General features: G+C 59.0%; 1 protein-coding gene across 12 annotated transcripts in view; it reads right to left on the bottom strand.

The window, feature by feature from the left end:
- MYO18A (myosin XVIIIA) overlaps positions 1 to 18792 on the bottom strand; it is a 95572-nt gene that overhangs the window by 36466 nt on the left and 40314 nt on the right. For 2 of the 12 annotated variants that reach the window (XM_078068119.1, XM_078068124.1), the window contains 15 exons: positions 18088 to 18147; positions 11875 to 11910; positions 9479 to 9566; positions 9170 to 9276; positions 8884 to 9060; positions 8314 to 8527; positions 7960 to 8102; positions 7228 to 7328; positions 6345 to 6408; positions 5991 to 6135; positions 5645 to 5665; positions 3580 to 3756; positions 3265 to 3355; positions 2778 to 2970; positions 1838 to 1924 (listed from right to left, as the gene is read on the bottom strand). In XM_078068119.1, the coding sequence (XP_077924245.1) occupies positions 1838 to 1924; positions 2778 to 2970; positions 3265 to 3355; positions 3580 to 3756; positions 5645 to 5665; positions 5991 to 6135; positions 6345 to 6408; positions 7228 to 7328; positions 7960 to 8102; positions 8314 to 8527; positions 8884 to 9060; positions 9170 to 9276; positions 9479 to 9566; positions 11875 to 11910; positions 18088 to 18147 (1704 nt within the window). Of the gene's footprint in view, positions 1 to 1837; positions 1925 to 2777; positions 2971 to 3264; positions 3356 to 3579; positions 3757 to 4361; positions 4374 to 5644; positions 5666 to 5990; positions 6136 to 6344; positions 6409 to 7227; positions 7329 to 7959; positions 8103 to 8313; positions 8528 to 8883; positions 9061 to 9169; positions 9277 to 9478; positions 9567 to 11766; positions 11911 to 13186; positions 13265 to 15064; positions 15746 to 18087; positions 18148 to 18792 lie in introns of all 12 variants that reach the window. The other 10 variants (XM_078068122.1, XM_078068125.1, XM_078068123.1 and 7 more) reach the window with 9 other exon arrangements.

The raw sequence follows: 18792 nt of genomic DNA, 5'->3' as shown, positions 1-18792 counted from the left end.
AAGAGGGAGCGGGACAGAGGTTAGAGAGAGAAGCCCACAGCAAAATCTCCTTCCCAGGAATTGTGTCCAAAGTCACCAAAGGCTGAAGGCTTCTCGTGAACCATCCTCGTCCTCTTGGAAGGCACAAGGGCCTTGGGTGAGCCCATGTTGCTCTCACAACCTGGGCATCACCTCCCAGGCAGATTAAATGAGATAAAAATTCTGGAAGGCCCCGGGCAGGGGGCGTGGCCTGAAGGAAGCTGTCAGCCAGCGACAGCTGTGGGGTCAAGCCTGGTCCCCCTGACAGGGGGGATCCCAGAGACTGTTCCGAGCACTGCAGGTGGGACTCCTGCAGGGTCAGAGGCTCAAGTGCCAAAATCGTAAGATGGGTGGCTTAGGAGATGTAACAGCCGGAATGGGTGGAGTCGGGGTGATGGCATAGCACGTGTCCCCATCTACAGGGAAGGGCCGCCCATCAGCTTGCAGCCCACCGCTGTCCCGGAAGAACACTGGCCTAGCATTGGTAAAGCCTCCAGCTTTTCAAGAGAATTCTGATTTCTAATACCCTATGCGGGCCACACGAACTAGACCTGTGGCTGCATCTGGGCTGAAGGTGCCTTTTCCATGGCATTTCCAAGACTTCCCTGAGCAAGAAGGATGGAACCTTCCCTTACACCCCATTCCTTCCTGGCCTTTCGGGACTGGGGGGACAAGAGAAGTAAGAAAAGTGCTTTTTCCTCTCTTTGCACCCAGCTGCCTGCATCGCCCCCCCACCCCATGGTTGCCCAAGGGAGTCAGTGTGACTACCAGGAGGAAGCAGAATGTGGCCAGGGACAGATGGGGAGCTAAGGTCCCAGAGTGGCTGGAGCTACATGGCAGGACTGGGCAATGAAGCCACTGGACAGTGAGTGGCAGACTCAGCACCCAGGGGCCCCGTCCCCAGAGGTGCCAAGGTCCATCAGACAGGGACAGCAGGGAAGGGAAGGGATAGCCAAGTCCCATCCAAACATGCTATCTGACATGCTGCCCCCCCTAAGCCACAGGGACTGACTTCCCCACATCTCCTGGGAATGGCAAAGGCTCTCAGCGAAGGCCAGCTGGGAACCCAGGTGTCAGGAAAAGAAAAGCCAGCTTCCCTGGGGGCGGGGGGGGGGGGGGACATGGAACTTGGGTACTTTAAGTACTAGTCCCTAGGGGGACACTCACTCTCCCTGGGGCCCCATCCCCTTGTTAGCACAGCAGGGCCTGCCCACAAGGAAGATAGAGAAGGAGGCAGGGGTCAAAGCAGAGATGGGGAGCAGCAGCCTAGCAAAAATGCCAATTCTCTAGTAAAGTGTCTTCTGAAACTTCCCTAACTGAGGACAGTCAGCACATGCCAAGTGCTCATCAGGCCAGCCAAGTGCCCGAGATCCTCATCCAAAGTGTGACAAAGCCTGTCCCAAAGGTTGAGGGGTGAGGGCTCATATTTGGAGCGAGACACGGATTCCCTATTTGCACAGACGCCTCACCCACTCTGCTTGGCTGCACCAGTCTTTTGGGGACAGTGGGAGGGATGACTCTGTCCTCTGGGTCCAGCCCAGCCCTCACCACCAAGGAGGAGACACCAGGCTCCTGGCAGACACACATGAGGCTCAGGCGGGCACAGGACAGGGCCTGGGGAGGAGGGGGCAGGTATGCCTCCCCGCCGTGGCTCGGACACCCGGGGGCTGGGGCTCTCACTGCACTGGGGCAGAAGGAAGTGCTCCCTTCCGGGCCAGACCAGCCGTGCAACAGTAGCTTACACAGCGAGGGCTCGACTGAGGGAAAGGGACAGACAAGGGGACAAAGGGTCAGCCCAGGCCCTCGCTGCAACTCCTACCAGGGACTGATGGGAGGCTTGGTCCACAGCTGCCACAGAATCATCCACGGCTGGCTCCGAGTCGTCAAATGCCAGCTCAATGTTCTCCTAGGAGGGAAGGGAGAGAGGAAGTGAGCGCAGGTCCCTTGAGGGGTGCCGCCCTACGCTGACGGCCAGGAGGGGGCGCTGGGCCAGCAAGTCCGCCCTTCCATCCCTCTCAGGAGCTCCTCCCCTCCAGCAGCCCCTCTGACAAGTGTTCACCACCTCCCAAGGCACCACATGGCCTTTTCCGACAGCTAAGAGTCATTTAACCTTCTTTAACACTGAGCGGAAGTCCCCCGTTGCTGTCACTCACACCAGTTGATGAGACTCTACAGAACAAGCCTACTCTCGACTTCACACAATCATCCTTGAACCGCCTGAAGACTGCTGTCATTTGCTTCCTGAATCTTCTCTCAGCCAAGATAAATATCCTCCCCAGTTCATTCATCTCACCTGCCCATGAGGTAGGATTTCTAGATCTTGTCCCATCTGGGACACCCTTTTATGGAGGGGCCCTACATGATCAATCACCATCTTAACAGACTGGGAGCCAGGGAGCCAGGGAGCCAGGGAAGGCCTGGCCGACCCACAAGGAGGCAGGAACTGCGCGGTGGCAATTCACGGGGCCTAGGCAGGTGCCTTGAGGGTGGGCAAGGAGGGGCTCTCAGGGGCCCCAAATGCGCCTGCAGCTTCTTGGAGAGCAAACTCTCTGCAAAGTGAGGATACAGTCTGGGGCAGGACAAGACTACTACTCCGGGGCGCACAGGGAGACAGAAATGCCAGACAGCAAAAGCAGGGAAGGTGGGGCCTTCCCTCTCCACAGATGTCCTCCCTGTGGGTGCCAGGAAGCTGAGGCCGGGGGTGGGGGGGTGGGCAGGGGCTGGGGGGTGGGCAAGGCAGAGGCAAGGTCAAGTGCTACCTCCTTGTATCTTTCTAACTCCTGCACAAAGGTGCGCTGGTGGAAGAGTCTCTGCAGCCGGTCCTGGGCGTAATTGTGGCACAGCTCCTCAAAGGAGGCTCCGCGGGCCGACCCACCCTGCTCAGGGTTCTGGAAGCCCGGAGTGTCCACAATCATCATAGAGCAGAGTGAGTGCTGGCTGGACTTGAGAGCCCTTCACAGGGAGAGCATGGGTCAGGACTGGCCAGGGCAGTACCGCCAAACAGGCCCCACTGGTCCGCCCGTGGCGCCCAGGCAGCCCTGTTCTGCCCCAAGCCAAATCTCCATCCCCACGCAGGTGCCCAGGACCCTGGCGGGGAGGACGTGCCTCTCCTCGCCCGCGAGGACGGTGAGCCCTCTGCTGGTGGAGAAGGGCGCTGCCTCAGCGATCCCACCAGCATGGAGCCATCAACTCCCCCTGTGTCATGGCAGGAGGCTGGGCAGCTCCTGGGCCCTGCCTGGCACTCACCTGTTCACCAGGGAGACCAGAAGGGTGAAGAGCTCACTGTAGAGGCCGGATGCCATGCCTTCTAAGCACTCTAGTGCACTCAGTTTGGGGCCTGTGGGGCAAGAGCATCAGCTCTACCTCCTGCCCCTGGGGATCCCCATGGGCGGATGCTCTCTAGCCACCCAGGGTCAAATCAGCATGGGGCCCCGGGGCTGGGCCTCTCCCTCTGATGGAAGCATCTATTCACCCCAGCGGTCTCCCCCCGCCAGAGAAGACAGCAATGAGGCCTGCATGGGGCCTCCCAATCACATCCAGCAGCCACGGGGCTCGGGGCACCTGTGCCGTCTCCCAGGCCGCTCTCCTCGGGGCCCTGGCGGAAGGAGGTGGAGCGCTGCAGCGTCCCGCCCTTGTGTTGGTGCTTGAAGATGGCTGAGGATAGCTCCTCCAGGCTGCAGCCCAACAGGTATGCGGCCTTCTGGGCCCACTCGTGGCGGGCAAACTGCTTGCGCCCAGCTATGGGGTAGAAAAAAAGGGATCTGGCACCTTGGGTCTTTCTCCTTAGTCCATCTGATGACTGTTGCGCCCTTTGGCTCCCATGGCCAAGAACTGAGGACCGAGCATCTTCTGGAGTTAAAACCAGCCCTAAGGACACCAGAGGGGCTTTAGACAAAACAGAGACAGCCAACGGCTGTGTCCTCTGAGGGCGGAGAGAACAACAGGTCCTAAAAAAGGCGGGAACTCTACACCACTGCCACCAGAGGGCAGCCAGGCAGCTCAGAACCTCTCTTCTAGAGGGCTTGGCCTCAGGGGTGCCAACCTGGGGAAGGACAGTCAGGGCATGAGCCAGCCCCCCTGTGATGAGCACAAGAGCCACGTGAGCCTGTGGGGGACACGTCATGAGAGAGTTCTAGTGCCTCCCCCTTCCGTGAACGCAGCAGGACCCTCTCCCTTACCTCCAGGCGTCTGCCAGGGGAGACCACCACCACCCCATGGCCCAACAGCGGGGAAGTGGAAGAAGCCACAGGGGAAAGGGAAGAGCCCAGGCAGACAGACGTGCCTCAGCCAACATGTGTCTCATCACAGCAATTAGGGAAAGCTAACAAGAAACAAGGTTTTACCTTCAGCAGCTTCTGTAAGGCAAGGGACCAGCATGCAGCATGCAAAGAAAAACAGCGTGTTAGCAACCAGTCGTCAGCTGAACCTGCCGGGTCCGTGGGAAGGGACCGTGGGGGTGTGTGTGTGGGGGGGGTTTGTGAGGATGAGCAGGCGAGAAAACGCAACCACATTCAGACTCAGAGACGCAAAAATATACCCAAGTGCACACACACACAATCTCAAAGGAGTATGTTTACGGGTGTAATCACGCTGACACACACACACACACAGACCTACAAAGACACCACACACGTACGTACACACACACACACGTGCACACATGTGCACACATCCTCTGGAAAATCCTGGAAGCTCTGAGGAGGTGACAGACCCTGCTCAACAGGGTCCCTGTGTGGACACACCCAGATCTGTCTGCTTGCAGGCAGTGCTGACGGAGTACAGGGTTATAGGAAACCTGGTCTCGTCACCTCCTCAGACTGGAAGAACTTCCTCAAGACACAGCCACACGCCTACCCGCCTGCCCACCCACACAGTCTGGAGACAACTTTAACTCAGAGCCTGCTTCCCCTTTGGCAGGGATGCCACCTGCTGGGATCGTAAGGAAGCTGATACCAAACCGCCTGCCCCTCTGTGCACCCACCCACCCACCAGTGCTTTCTCGCTCCTGCTGAGCAGCCTGGGGCCCTTCACATCCCAGAGAAGATGCAGCCAAAGCCCAAGGCGCCGTTCAGAGGCAGGAGCCCTCTGAGGAAGGGGAGGAAGGGGTGAAGAGGTGCTCCGAGTGCCCGCCCATCAACATAATCTCAGAGGAAGGCAGCAAAGCTCTTCCAAGCCAGACCAAGTTCTAGCCATTCACAAGCCCCCAAGTCCAAGTGCAGAAGCTGCAGCCCATTTGTTACCACGGTGCCTGCTGCCCCCTAGTGGTCTCCACCCTGCTATGCAAGAGGAAGAGACCCCAGCTACCAAACCGGTGAAGGGAAGGGAAGAAGACTGGGAAAACTGGCCTCGGAACGCCCCAAGATGGCAAGCCCACCCTACCCTACATCTAGGCCCCCTGGAGGGCATCCTGAGAGGTCCCAGGATGTGGAGGCAAAACGAGTCGGAGCAGCTAGGCCTGGGGCCTCACGGCCAGCAGGCACCCTCTCCCTGCTCAACCTGGGGCTCCTCCCAGGCCAGTCCCCTCCATTTGGACAGAACAAGCCCAGTCCCCAGAGAGAGCCCAGGGCCAGCACCAAGACGGGACAAGGTGGCCTCAACCCCCCAGGGAGGGGCCAAGGTCAGTTACCCGCTTGCTCCTCGGGGGCCTCTGTCAGGAAGGGAACAAGAAGGAGAGTTATTTCAGGGGGACTGCTCTGACTTAGGGCCCTTCTCCTCCCCCTCGGCCTCAGAACCGCTGCCCCCCTGCTCTTCACAGGGCTCCGCATCACTGCCGCCCAAGTCCAGGGCCAGAGATGCTTCTCCGGGTGCTTGGAGCCTTGTGCTCCGAGGTGGGGGGCTGGGAAGAGGCGCAAGCAACAGAGGGGTGTCTGCTAACAGAGACGTCCGTGCCGGGTGAGGGCGCACGGAGTGGCAGGGCCTCCGCAAGCTCTCCTGGGCGACAAGCCGTGCCGTCGGGACCCCCTGCAGGTTACCTTTGGTAGCGCCTGCAGCCCCCAGGTGGTAGATGGCAGCCAGGATGAGCCAGCAGGCTTTCTGTTCATCTGCGGAGATGCCCAGCACCTTCATGGCGGTCTGCAGCTTACTGAACTGCTGAGCCGCCTTCTGCTTCTCCTCAGGCTGCAGGGACAGATGGGCCCGCGTCTCAGAGGCGCTGTCCCTCCCGGCGTACCCCCATGCTGCTGGGCCCTCAGGGAGGGCGAGGCTAGGGAGAGCCGCCAGGCTGGAGCCGGGATCCTGCTCCTCGCATGGGGCACTCCAGGCCGCTTGAGGCAGCCCCGACTCCCAAGGCCCAGGGCTGCCAACCCCGTCCCCATAGGCCCCCTCACCTTGGCCAGTGGCACAATCCCAAACACATTGTTCTCTGCCAAGTGGTTCAAGTGAAGCTCTGTCCTAGGGGTACAAATGAGGCATCAGCATGGTGCGGGGTCCCCATGCCAAGGGCCATCTCCCCAGCAGGGTGGAGAGAGACGGATCCAGCTTCCAGACTCTGAGTTCTGCCTGCCCATCATGCCCTACTGTCAGGCCAGCTGCCGCTGCCTTCCCTAATTGGCCTGGTCGCCTGGTCAGAGCACTAACCTCCCTAGGACAGGTCACCAGAGATGCTCTGGTGAGAGTGTCCAGCCAGACCCCTGAAAGAGAGCAAGGAATCTGCCTGCAGCGCGAGTCCAGCCAGGACAGAGCCCGTGCCCTCAGTGACCAGAAGAGCTAAGGAGGAAAATGTCCTGGGGCTGCTTGCTCAGCCTTATCATTTATCTTTTTTCCGCAGAACAAAGACAGCAAGTCTGAAGAATAAAGGGAAGAGGCGGGCAGACGAACCAACCTAGGGGGCAGGGAGGGCCAGCCTGGAGGGCGCTGGAAAAGGCCCAATAACCGCTCAGCCCCACACTAGCCGTGTGACTATAGGCAGGTCCCTGGCCACCCGCATCTTGCTGTGCTATCCCCTCTGCAGATCTGGTTTCGGGGGTAGCAGACGTCCTAGCGAGGCCCCGGGAACACTGGAGGGTCAATTCTGTGCCCAGTGCTCGGGAGCTCCCGTGGGGTAGAGCCTGTGGCTCATTCGGCTCACCGTCCTGTTACCTCGGGCCTCATACGTGGCAAGCATACAATAAACACATGGGATAGGATGCAACCAGGTGACAAGATCCAGGAGCCATCAGTGAGCTGGAGTCCAGAGCACCCCCCCCCCCCGGTTTCCTTGGCCCATCTCACCTGAGGGTGCCATCCCCACAGGCCAGCAGGTAGTAGAAGACATTGAACGTGGCCTCACCCGCTGGGCGTCGAGCCACACGCAGCTTCTCCAGAAGCATCGTCTACAGCACAGCACGGGAGGGTATGGGCAAAGAGGGTGGGGCTGGGTCAAGCTCCGCCCACCCCACGCCAGAAAGAACGGAGGGGGGGGCCTGTAAACAAGTGGCCAGCTCCCCCCAGGGTCAAACCCAGGGCAGAAACCAGACCCAGGCGGAAGAAGACAGGCCCAGCTCCTGGAGGGGCCCTGCTGCCCTGCCCAGGCCCCCGGCACAGTCTTCTTAGGGAGCTGGCTGGGCACTTCGTGGTGAGATGTTTCATTTAGCCTGGAAGGGGATCAGCCTCAGCTGGACCTTCCTTGACTGACAAGCCAGTCTTAACCTGGGTGAAATTAGCCTGCGAGAAGCCCCCGCACACAGGGCCAGGGCCCCAGAAGTAGGGTATGGTGAACCCCAAGGGTGGGCAGGAAGCTGAGCCATGCTCCACCCAGGGCAGGAGGCAGAAGGCTTGGGGGACAGAAGACACGGGTGGAGGGGCCAGAAGGGTGGAGGCCCGGAGTGGAGCAAACCAGCCCTGCTAGAGCCAGGGTCCATTTTGTTGGGGTAGAATCCCAGGAAAATGAGGCGCAGGAGAGAGCCTGGTTTCTAGGGCCTGAATCCAGGCAGCCAGTCTCTTACCACCCTGGAGGTCCCTCACCTGGATGGAGGCCGAGGCCACCTGGCCAGCTTGGTCGAAGTCCAGGGAGAGGATCTGAGAGAAGCGGGTGGCGTTGCCGTTCATGATGGTGGGGCTGTTCCCAAAGGCTTCCAGAAGGCTGTACAGAGCCTGCCCCTTCTCCACTGCAGGAGACATGCCCGGGGGCCATCAGGAAAGCCTCCAGACGCCCAGCCCAGGCCTATTCCCCCAGCACGCAGCTCGGAGTTACACCGGCCAGACTGCCCGGGGACAGAGGGGTTTTGAGGACACAGAGAAACCAGGGGGAAAAAGGATGGCACCTACGAGGCGCTTCCATCCCCACCCCTCTCAGGTCTTCCAGGTGCCCTGTCTCACCGGAAAACACCTTGTTCCCGCTGGTGCCCGCGATGGTGGCCAGGTACTGCACCAGGTGCTGGCAGCTGGTGGTCTTGCCGCTGCCGCTGCTGCCCAGGAGGATGACACACTGGTCCTGGCGGCTCATCAGCATTGCCCTGTATGCGGTCTGGGCCACGGCGTAGATGTGGGGTGCCATGTCCTCCCGCCGACACCCCTTGAACATGTGCATCACCTTGGGTGGGAGGGGGACGGAGGGAAGGGGTAAGGCTCTTAGCTGGTCCCACTCGGTCACCCCTTACTCCCAAGGTCCACCTTTCTGGGCCTTTCACTGCAGGGGGGCCGAGGGATTCTGAGGCGAAGGCCATGCATGGAAATGTAGATTCTAGCCCAGTCCTGGCCTCTGTTAGAGGTTAGGGGGAGGGCCTCATGTCCCCACCCCCTGAAATGACTCCTCTTCCCAAGGTCAGCTGTGAGAGTGGACAGGAGCCCCGTGGGATGCCAAGGGGAAGGGGCGGAGCCAGGGCAGGTGGGGCAGGTAGCACATGGGTGGGTCCAGGAGGCAGCATGGTAGCCTCGGGGTCGCCGCACCTTCTCGGAGTACACAGCGGGGGCCCCCCGGGGGCTGAGGACGAGCAGGCTGGGGCCAGCGTACGTGTGCAGCAGGCTAGCGCCATAGCGTTGGCGCAGTGTGTGGAGGACGCTGGACTCATTGAGGTATACCAGCGAAGCCAGATCTTCTAGACGGTCGCAGGATGGAGCGTTAGCCTGTGTGATAGGACAGGCGGGCAGGCACTGAAGAAGCAGAATCTGTCTGCACTGCCAGTGGACAGGCCTGCCCTGCCCAGCCCACTTCCTGTGCCCGCCACCTGCAAACCTTCTCCACATCATCCTCATCCACGTCCAAGATGGCGCCGTCGTGGTCTAGCTTCACGCGCACCTTCCCTTCGGGCAAGCTGAGCTCCTCAGATTTGAGCTGACTGCCTACAGAGCGGGGACAGACAGTCAGACCCAGGCCTGGGAACCTTTGCCACCCTCTTCGGGCCCTTTGTGGTCTTGCCTCCTCCCCGCTATATCCCTGGGCTCTCCTCACTCACCACCCAGGCCTCACCGGACCCAGAAGGCATACCCAGCCCCGAAAACTGAGAGGCCCAGACATTTGTCCCCTGGGCCTCCCCAGACTCACCCAGTGAGAAGCCATCCTTATGAACCAGCCACACCTTCTCTGTCTCATACCAGGCCTCCTCCGCTGCAATCTGCTCTTCTGTCTTCACCTATCAGAGGGAGGGGGGAAATAAAGAGTCAGTCCTTGTTCTGGAAAACATTGAGTCAGGAGAGCAGGAGAGAGGAGACATGTGAGGGGAAGTGCTTCCAGATGAGTCCCTGGGTAAGGGGGACAGTTGGGGGGCAGATACAGAACAGGGGACATCGGAGGCGTCACAGGAAGAAGGTGGGGAAGCCAGGGGATGGGGGTGATCCTGAGGAGCCCTGAGGACGAGGACACAGAGTTAGGGACCACGCCAGCCTTGAGGGTCTGGAAGGACAGGGACACTCAGAACTCGAGCCCAGAAGAGAACAGACCACAAGAAAGCAAACCAGGTTCCACCTTCAGCCACCCTCTTCCCCACCTCCCCGTGGGGCCTGTAGGGTCGGTGTCCTGAGCCCGCACGCCGCCCCCTGGGCCCCCGCCCGCTGCTACTGTGACCTCTCATGCCCAGCTTCTGCCTTCAGCCGACTAACAGGCCCTCCTTCACCCAGCTGGCAAAGGGCATTTCCTCAAGACCTGAGGAGAGAAGTGTCTACGGAGGACTCCGTACTGCAACATGATCTGCGGGTCCTGAGTCCTAGCCTTGGCCTGGCCTTCTTTCCACTCCTCCTTCCCGCCTCCTCAGGAGGACAGGCGAAGGCCATGCAAGGGCATGAAACAGCATGGTCAGACATGTGGCGGGGGGGGGGTGGTGGTGCAGGGAAGGACACGGGAAAGGCCTGCTTGCCACGCGGATGGGTACTGGAGCAGCTTAAACCACAGTCAGTCTCTGAGAGGAGACCTGAGGCTGAGGCGCAGACACTACTTTGTGTCACCGACCCCCTGGGTGAGGGACCGGGAAGGACAAGGAGACATAAGTCTTTTCTTTGTCACATTTCTTGGAGCTGAAAGAAAAAGAGATCTGGGTTCTACTCCCAGGTTGGATCCGGGCTTCAGATAACTCCCTCTTCCTTGCTGATGGTCCTTTCCCGTTCGAGAGAGAAGTCTGGACTACACAGGCTCTGGGAAGCATGACCAGTGAAACCACCCTTCACACAGGATGATTGCTACGGGGCCGGCAACATTTTAAATTGTTAAATGAAGACATTTAAAAAAAAAAAAAAAAGGCTAATTCTTTGTTAGTTGAAGAAATGTAACTTTGTAAAAAAAAAAATCACAATGTTTTATTTTTTTTCCCAAATCACATGATACAAGTGAAAACACGTTTTATGGGTCAAGTGTTTGGAACCTAACAACTAGGGGACATCAAAGGGTCGTGGCCTAATATGCACCCCAATGTTCATAGCAGCAATGTCCGCAATAGCCAAACTGTGGAAAGAGCCGAGATGCCCTTCAACAGATGAATGGATAAAGAAGATGTGGTCCATATATACAATGGAATATTACTCAGCCATCAGAAAGGATGAATACCCAACTTTTACATCAACATGGATGGAACTGGAGGAGATTATGCTAAGTGAAATAAGTCAAGCAGAGAAAGTCAATTATCATATGGTTTCACTTATTTGTGGAACATAAGGAATAGCATGGAGGACATTAGGAGAAGGAGGGGAAAAATGGGGGGGGGAATTGGAGGGAGAGATGAACCATGAGAGACTATGGACTCTGAGAAACAAACAGGGTTTTAGAGGGGAGGGGGGAGGGAGGATTGGTTAGCCCGGTGATGGGTATTAATTAAGGAGGGCACGTACTGCATGGAGCACTGGGTGTTATACGAAAACAATGGATCGTGGATCACCACATCAAAAACCAATGATGTATTGTACGGTGACTAACATAACATAATAAAATTAAAAAAAAAAAACTTCAAAAAAAAAAAAAAAAGGGTTGTGGCCTAGAATTAATCCTTTAGAATGAATTCAAAGATAGGTTTCCCATACTGGCCAGCAGGTGGAGCCAGAGAATGCCACATCTTCAGGCTTGGGCATGAGAGTGGGAGGTGGGAGGGGCTCAGCCTTTCGGCTTTCTCTACCCAGAGTGAGCAGAATTGAAACCCCTAGAAACCAGGACTCTTGCCCGGCTCTTGGGCTCCAGTGGTTAAAAACCATGTGCCACAAGGCCAGACTCAAGTGGTGACACCCCGTCTGGACCCTCCCCAAGGGCCTGACATAGAACTGCCCCATCTCAAACTTCTGGCACTGCCTCTTCCAAGGATCCCCCCCACCCCCAGACACCGGGTGGGAGCCAGAAGGGGAAAGAGGCCTTACACTCCAGCATGAGGCCCGAGCACAGACGCCAGCCCAGGTACAGGCCAGGGGTGGCGGGTGGTCGCTGGAGGCAGCGGAGGGCTCCTGAGGGGGGCAGGAGCACCCTACCTGGCTGTGGGCAGGAGAGGCGGCCTCAGGGTCCAGCTGTCAGTAGCAAGCAAAGAAGAGAGAGAGAGAAAGAGGGGTGAAGACAAGCAGACCGTTGGCATGTCCCCTTCAGCAAGCACCCTAGGCCAAGTGGGTGGGTACTCTCTGGCTGCCCAGGGTGCAGGGTGAGGATGGAAAGACTCAAGTGCCAGGATGGGAAGCTGGCCTGGGCAGGTGAACTGTGCCCAGTCCAGGAAGGAGACGCCAGACCCGGAAGGAGAGGCCCAGCCTGGCGAAGAGACACCTGTTATGAGACATCTCGGAGAAGACACTCTGCTAAGTCATTCACTGTGGCCTGGGCAGGAGTATGCCACTCTGCCTCTGGCCACAGTCTCTCCTGGGTGGGACATCCAGTGCATCCTGAACTAGGCTCTTCTATGAGCTGGCCAGGTCAGGCCACCTCCCCACACTCAGGGCCTGTGCCCCTTGGGTGGCTCTGGGCCTCATCTTCAGGGCAGTGGTCAGCCTGACTCCCCTGTAGCCAGCGGACCCCAGAACGGGGCTATCCCTGGCCTCTAAACACACACAGATGCCACCCCCAGTAACAAGGGCTGTCCTTTGGAGCTGCTGCCCCTGCACAGAATGACACCATAGAGCAAGTCTCAGAACAAGACCACTAGCAGGCCCAAGCTGAGGACCCCCTTCCTCAATCCCCCACTGCGCCCTGCACCGCTCGCAGACAGGCGCACCGCCCTGTGGCGGGCAGAGGCTCCACGCCACTGGGTCCACCAGTCACCTGCCCACGAACCAAGGGACTGTGGGCAGACCCTGCGGCCAGACTTGACCTGTCTCTGTCTGATTACTTAAAGACCTTTCTGAAGAGGAAGTGGAGTCAGCCAGGCTTGTCTATAGACCAGGCTTGTCCTATAGACCTTGTCTATAAGGAGTTAACAGGCCCCTTTGGGTCTGGAGAGCCAGTGCACCCAAAGAGGGGAGAGTGAGCTCCCGCCTCACCACCCACCAGGCCCTGGCACCAAGCCATGTCCTCCAGGGCCAGAAAAGGGGGCTGGATCCTCAGCCAAGAGGGGTCCCCTCCCATGGGCGCAGGGCTCTGGGTCGCCCGGAACAGGCCTCACAGCTCAGACCCTCTAGAGAGGGTCTTCTCTTATTCCTTCAGGTGAGAAGGCCACGTGAAGGCCCCCAGGCTGCCATGGAGTCATCCTTCCATAGTCAGATGCTCCCCCCGCCCGCCCCGACACCCACAGTCTGGCTGCCAGCCTCGGCAAGGAGGAGCGCCAGGGCCTGGGGAACCATACATGAGAGGTGGCATTACAGAAGCTGTGAAGATCCTCTCAAGGCGCTGCTGGGCCTCCTCTGCGGGGGTCAGCCGGACCTCAGGGGCAGCTCCTGCCTAGAGGTTAAACTACCGTTAGTCCTGGCCTGGGGTGGGGTGGGGGGGAGTGGGGTGCAGCATGCCAAGCTTCTAGCCTAGGAAGCCGCTGGGAACCAGTGGGCAAGTGGAGTAGGGTCAGGGAGGCAAGCCAGGCATCAACGTGAGTTTTTAAACTATTGGATGAGAAAAAAAGAATGGGTGCCTGGAAATTCTGAGGTTCTTCCTTCTCACAGTCCTAACCACTTCAGCACTGGGATGGCCCTATGTCCCCACATGGCCCCTGCCCCAGGCCCAGGTGACAGGTGGGTGAACTCCAGGTCAGGGCACATCTCAGCCCCCAATTCCACCCTGGTGAGAGGGACAGGGAGCCAGAGGGAGGGCAGCAAGGCCCGGGAACAGGCACATGACACTCTCTGGCTACTTATAGGTTCTAGTCAGGGGCTGAGTTTCCCTCATGGCCTGCCAGTCAGGCCAAAATGCCCCTGCCAACTCCTGGGTGCCAGGAAGTGACTTCCCTGATTCAGAGCAGGCCAGCAGGGCCGGGAAGCTGCAGTCTGCTCTTCTCTAAATTCTGCAAAACCCAGGAAGAATGGAGTAGGGAACGAGGCAGGTTCTGGGACCTTAGGAATCCCAGGAGGTAGAAGTCAGGGAGGGCCTTTAGGCTGTGCCCTACGCTCCACCCCCCACCCCGCCCTTCCAGCCAGAAGAGCATGCAACATCCTGGGAGAAACAGTGGTGAAACTTGACTCCTCCCCTGCCAAACCTCATAGGCCTCAGAAGGCTCCACAAAATGGGGAAGTTTGAAGAACTGTCCCTGACCAAAGGACCAGCCATGTAGGCATCACCTTCCAAGGTCCTCCCCTCTGCCTCTCAGCCTCCTGTCCCACCTAGAGGGTACTTTGTGGACAGATGGGGCCTCAGATCCAAAGGGGGCCCACTGTGCCCATTTGCCACCCAGGCATAGGGCTTCTCAAGAGTCCTGCTGCCAGAGGGAATTGCTGGCCAGGCTTGAAGAAGGTAGTGATGGCAATGATGGCATTAAAACTACCGTTATTAGCATCACTATCCATGCTACCGTTTGTGGAGCACCCACCATGCCAGCGACTGGGCTCAGGGCGGATAACATTCCTCATCTTCACAGCAACTCTTCAAAGCTGGGATTAGCCCCTGTTTGCAATTCCAAAATCCGAAAGCTCCCCCAAACAAAAGACTTTTTTCTGAACTATTTTGGTGGCAAAACCTGTTTGTAGTCTATCCCCCTGCCATGTGAACGGTCATTGATTTTGCTGCGAAAATATTTATGCTTGGTTACAGGTTGCTGCTCATCATGTAGGACTTTCTAAAATACAAAATTCACTAGCTCCAAAACACTTCTGGCCCCCAGGGCTTCAGAGAAGGGACTGGAGACCTGTCCTGTCCCCACTTGGCAGATGAAGGCTCAGTGATGGGGCCTTGCTGAGATCCCACACAGGGTGAGTGGCTGGGGAGCTGAACACGGGTCACCCGGCTCCAGAAATTCTCTTTCTACGCTAGCGCTGATCTGAACCTCTGCTTGGGATCCGGAGCCTCCAGCCAACACCATGCAGCCTGGAAACAGGCCCCAACCCCACGCAAGGGTGTCGAGGAACAGCGGCATGCTGGTTAGCGGGGCCCATCCCAGAGCAGAGGCCGCCACGGGCTCCAGCACTCGGTTGAGGAAGGCCATGCAGCCCCACCATCGGCCCAGCGTCTCAGCTGTGCGGACATGTTGACGAGGCATGGGGAAGCCGGCTGCGAGGGTGGTCAGGGGCGTGGGAGGTTAGTGACACACTCGGGTACCTCCTGCTGCACGTCAGGGGCCGGTGACTTGCACTGCTGCAATCCGGGGAGGTTCGACTTCGGGCCAGTGGAGCCTAGGGCCGCCAGCTCTCCTGGTGGGGCTGGGGAGCACTGCTTTTCTGGGATTTCAGGTTTGGCTGGGGAGCCTGGCTTCCCTGAGGAGCCTGGCTCCTGGCTGGAGGGCTTCTCCCCCTTCCCCAGAGACTGCCTGCCACGGGGCTTGTGGTCCTTGCCCCTGCCCCGAGACATCAGGCTCCGTAGACCAACAGAGAGCTCATCCTTGGCTGCCTCCTTCTTTGCTTCAGGCTTAGGTGGGGCAGGGGGAGGCGGAGGAGGCGGAGGGGGTGGTGGCTTGGGACCAGGAGCCGCCTTTTCTCCCCTCTTCCCTCGAGCTGGGTGCTCGGGGGATCTGACCCCTCTGCTCGAAGGCTCCTTGGCACTCCCAGGCTCCTCACCAGGCAGCACCTTGCTCACCACCTTCCTAACTGCATTTGCCACTTTCTTCCGGGACAGGCCCGGGGCCTGCTCGCTCGGGCCTTCTGCGGCGGCAGCCCCCGGGCCATTCATGGCGAGTGTGGGTGCGGGGCTCGTGGCTCTCTGGGAGGTCTCTGAGGGTAGAGGGCTGGTGGGAGGCTGAGGACTCCTAGATGGGCCACTGCTGTCCTTTGAGCTGCCTTCTGGCTGTAGTCACACAAATACAGGCAGACATTAGCATCAGCCCTTGCGTCCCTGCCCTCCCCGTGCAGAGGAAGTGAGAGGTGTGACTTCACGCCTTGCCCTGGAATAGACCTTCCATTCATCCAGAGCTCCAAGAGGTTACCCCAGGAAGCCCTCAATCCATCTTCCAGATAGGACAACTGCATCTACAAGTTTGGCTTCTCTCTCCCACAAAGTACAAGCAGGTACTGCTGTCACCTGCGGTCTATCCCCAGCCTTAGCACAGGGCCGTGAGATGCCAGCCCAGAGTGCCCAGAGGCCCCCTGAGGTGTCCCAGAGTCACTGGTCTACGTCAGGGCAGCAACCAAGGCCCAACCCAGGTGAGCCCAAACACAGCAGAGAGGGGGCACGGAGAGACCAAACCACCAATTCCTGCCATCAATCCTAGGCCTCATTCTGGGGTTTCCTGCCTCTGTGGTCCCCGGTCTATCACTGTGCTTTCTGGGCAGTCAGACCCCAAACCTACCCATCCCAGCAAGAACAGTGGTCAGGGAGCAATTCTTGGGCCCAAGATGTGCCAAGCTTCGTCTCTCCTGCTCCTCTGGTTTGTGGCCATTGTCTACCCCTCACCCACACTCTCAGGGGCTACGAAGACCAGTGCGGGCCCAGGAAGCTTCCACCTCAGCGTGCTGTCTGCAGTTTTCCTCCTGCAAACCTCTCCAGGGCTGGAGGCCTCCCAGCTCCCAGAGTATGTGTACAGAATGATAGGACAAAGAGGAGGCAGCTGGGGCCCACGGAGGGTTAAGCACTGAAGTGACCGCCGATTCACTCTGCCCTAGAGCTGGGCCCTGGCTCAGCCAGCCTCCCAGCCTCTGGGCACCTGACTGGAGTACACTGGCGCACTTTGCCTGAGGCACCCACCCTTCCCCCAACACTGGTGGCAACTGTCTGTGGTCCCAAGGGACAGCCACTGGGGAAAGCCAGGCTGGCTAATAGCAGGGCAGATGTCCTGCAAAGCCAGCCACATTGCCTGGGTGAGCAAGGTCAACCCCGGGGGGCTCCATGCTGGTCAGGCAATGCCCTGCCACTCAGGAGCCATGCGTGAGTCCCTGTTCCCCAAAACAAAGACCTTGGTTCCAGGGTGCACCTGGGCTCTGGGCCCTGCAAGGCTGGCTACCATCTCTGCTCGGACGCAGGAAGACGCTCCGAGGGGACAGACCCCTGGCTACCACAGGGAGAGGCTGCGGAGCGGAGCCAAGTCACCTCGCTGCGGGTGGCCCTGCTGCGGGGGTGGGGAGAGGAGAGCTTGAAGGTGCCTCTTCCTCAACCTCTTGGACCAAGAGTGCTCCATGGCATGCCAGGGCACTGTGGGGCTGGCTAGTGGCCCCAGCTGACGGCTCCTGCCCCTCCCCCTCCCCCTCCTGGCTTACCTCCCATCCCCCCCCAGCTGAAGGTGGTGGCGATGATGATGGCAACCGCTGACACTCACACAGTGTTCACTGTGTGCCAGGAAGTCCTCTAGGCACCTCACGTGTGATTTTTCACAGACTATCTGGATACTCCGAGGCCCCTCCCCCACACACATCTCAAACACTTCCCCTTTGAAATCACAAGCTCGCCTTGCAGGGTTAACTACAGATCAGGTGGAAGCCACAATGTCTGGCTGATGGAAACTCCATCCAAGGAAGTGGGGGAGCTGGGACAGGCACCATCCGGGGTGACAAAGCACGGCACTTCCGCCCCCTGTGCCAACCGCAGTCCTCCCCATCTTTAGACCTGGCTATTCTGGAAGTGCCTCCCTCTCTTGCCTGAAATGAGTCCAGCTTTGCTCAGGGTCCCTATCTTAAGGCCGAATGACCTGGGGGAGAAGCTGGGCCCCCCGCCCCGGGCAGCTGGAGCCCGCCTCCGGGTCACCCGCACTGAGCAGCTGATGGGGTCTTGGGAGGAGACCGAACAGCTGCAGTGAAATCCCTCCCCGCGCTGGTCTTGTGCCACCCAGAGCAGGACGAAGAGTCCCAACAGCTGAGCTCTCATCTGGTGCTCCCCGAGCTCAGGGTCTGCCCACCTAGGCCTCTCCGGCCCCCCAAGGGTTCAGGAAGCAAGACCTAAAGGTAAAAACTAAAGAGAGGGGGGTCGGAGGAGGTCTCTGAAGCGCCTCGGGATCCCCATCTCCTCCGCGCACCCCAAGTTGGCATCCCACGGACTGCACTTTCTGCCTCATCAGTCGCATTCCCTCGGGCCACCCCAGACAGGAAGGGGCACCCCACCGGGCCTGCCTGCTCTGGGGACCCGCCTCACGGACTAGGCGAGGGCAGGTGGGCACACCCACCCGGGCACACACATGGGGGGCTCAGAGAAGCACTTACAGCCCCTTCCTCCTTGCCAGGAGGGCCAAGCTTCGGCAGAACTTTGTCTTCCTCTTTAACCTGCGGGAGCAGACAAAGAGGTCACTGGCAGGTCCGGGCAGGAAACTCAGCATCAAAAGCACAGGAAGAAAACCTCCAAAGGGCCCTCCCTCCCTAGGAGGCAGAGTTCCCGCATGTTCAGGACTACTGGGGCGAAGGACGTGGAGTCAAAACCGTCCAGGGACAACTTCAAGAATAAATAGACTCCACAGAGTAGGGAAACCCTGGCCTCAGTCACCAGTCACGCGTCTCACATGGACTGTTTTAAGAGATTGCCATCATGGCCTCGGTTACAGGGTGGACAGAAAGATCCAGATAACTCAACTCATGCTAAATGACAAGAGTCATTCCTGGCTCCGACGAGGAGTGTCTGAACAAGAGTCCCCTAACCTAGTGACTAAGGAGGAGGGAATGACCCCAGCGTGGGGGCCCTGCTGGGAGGTGACTCCTACCAGGTGGCTCCAACTTGCATCTAGGTCCCTGTGACTCCCCCCAGCCCAGAGCCTGGATGCCTTCCCAGCCAGACAGCTGAGCGCCATCTGGAGGCAGGAAATGGGGCAGGGGCAAAGGGATTCAGGAGGCCAGACATTTTGCCAAGCTCAGACCCACAACACTGCCAACCATGCAGCTGAGGGAGGGAACCCCAAGGTTAGGGGCACCGTGTAG

Source organism: Halichoerus grypus, chromosome 2 (genome assembly GCF_964656455.1).
Source record: "Halichoerus grypus chromosome 2, mHalGry1.hap1.1, whole genome shotgun sequence".
NCBI classification, from domain to species: Eukaryota; Metazoa; Chordata; class Mammalia; order Carnivora; family Phocidae; genus Halichoerus; species Halichoerus grypus.
Note: the sequence above shows the minus strand (reverse complement) of the source record. Positions and strands in the feature narration are given on the sequence as shown.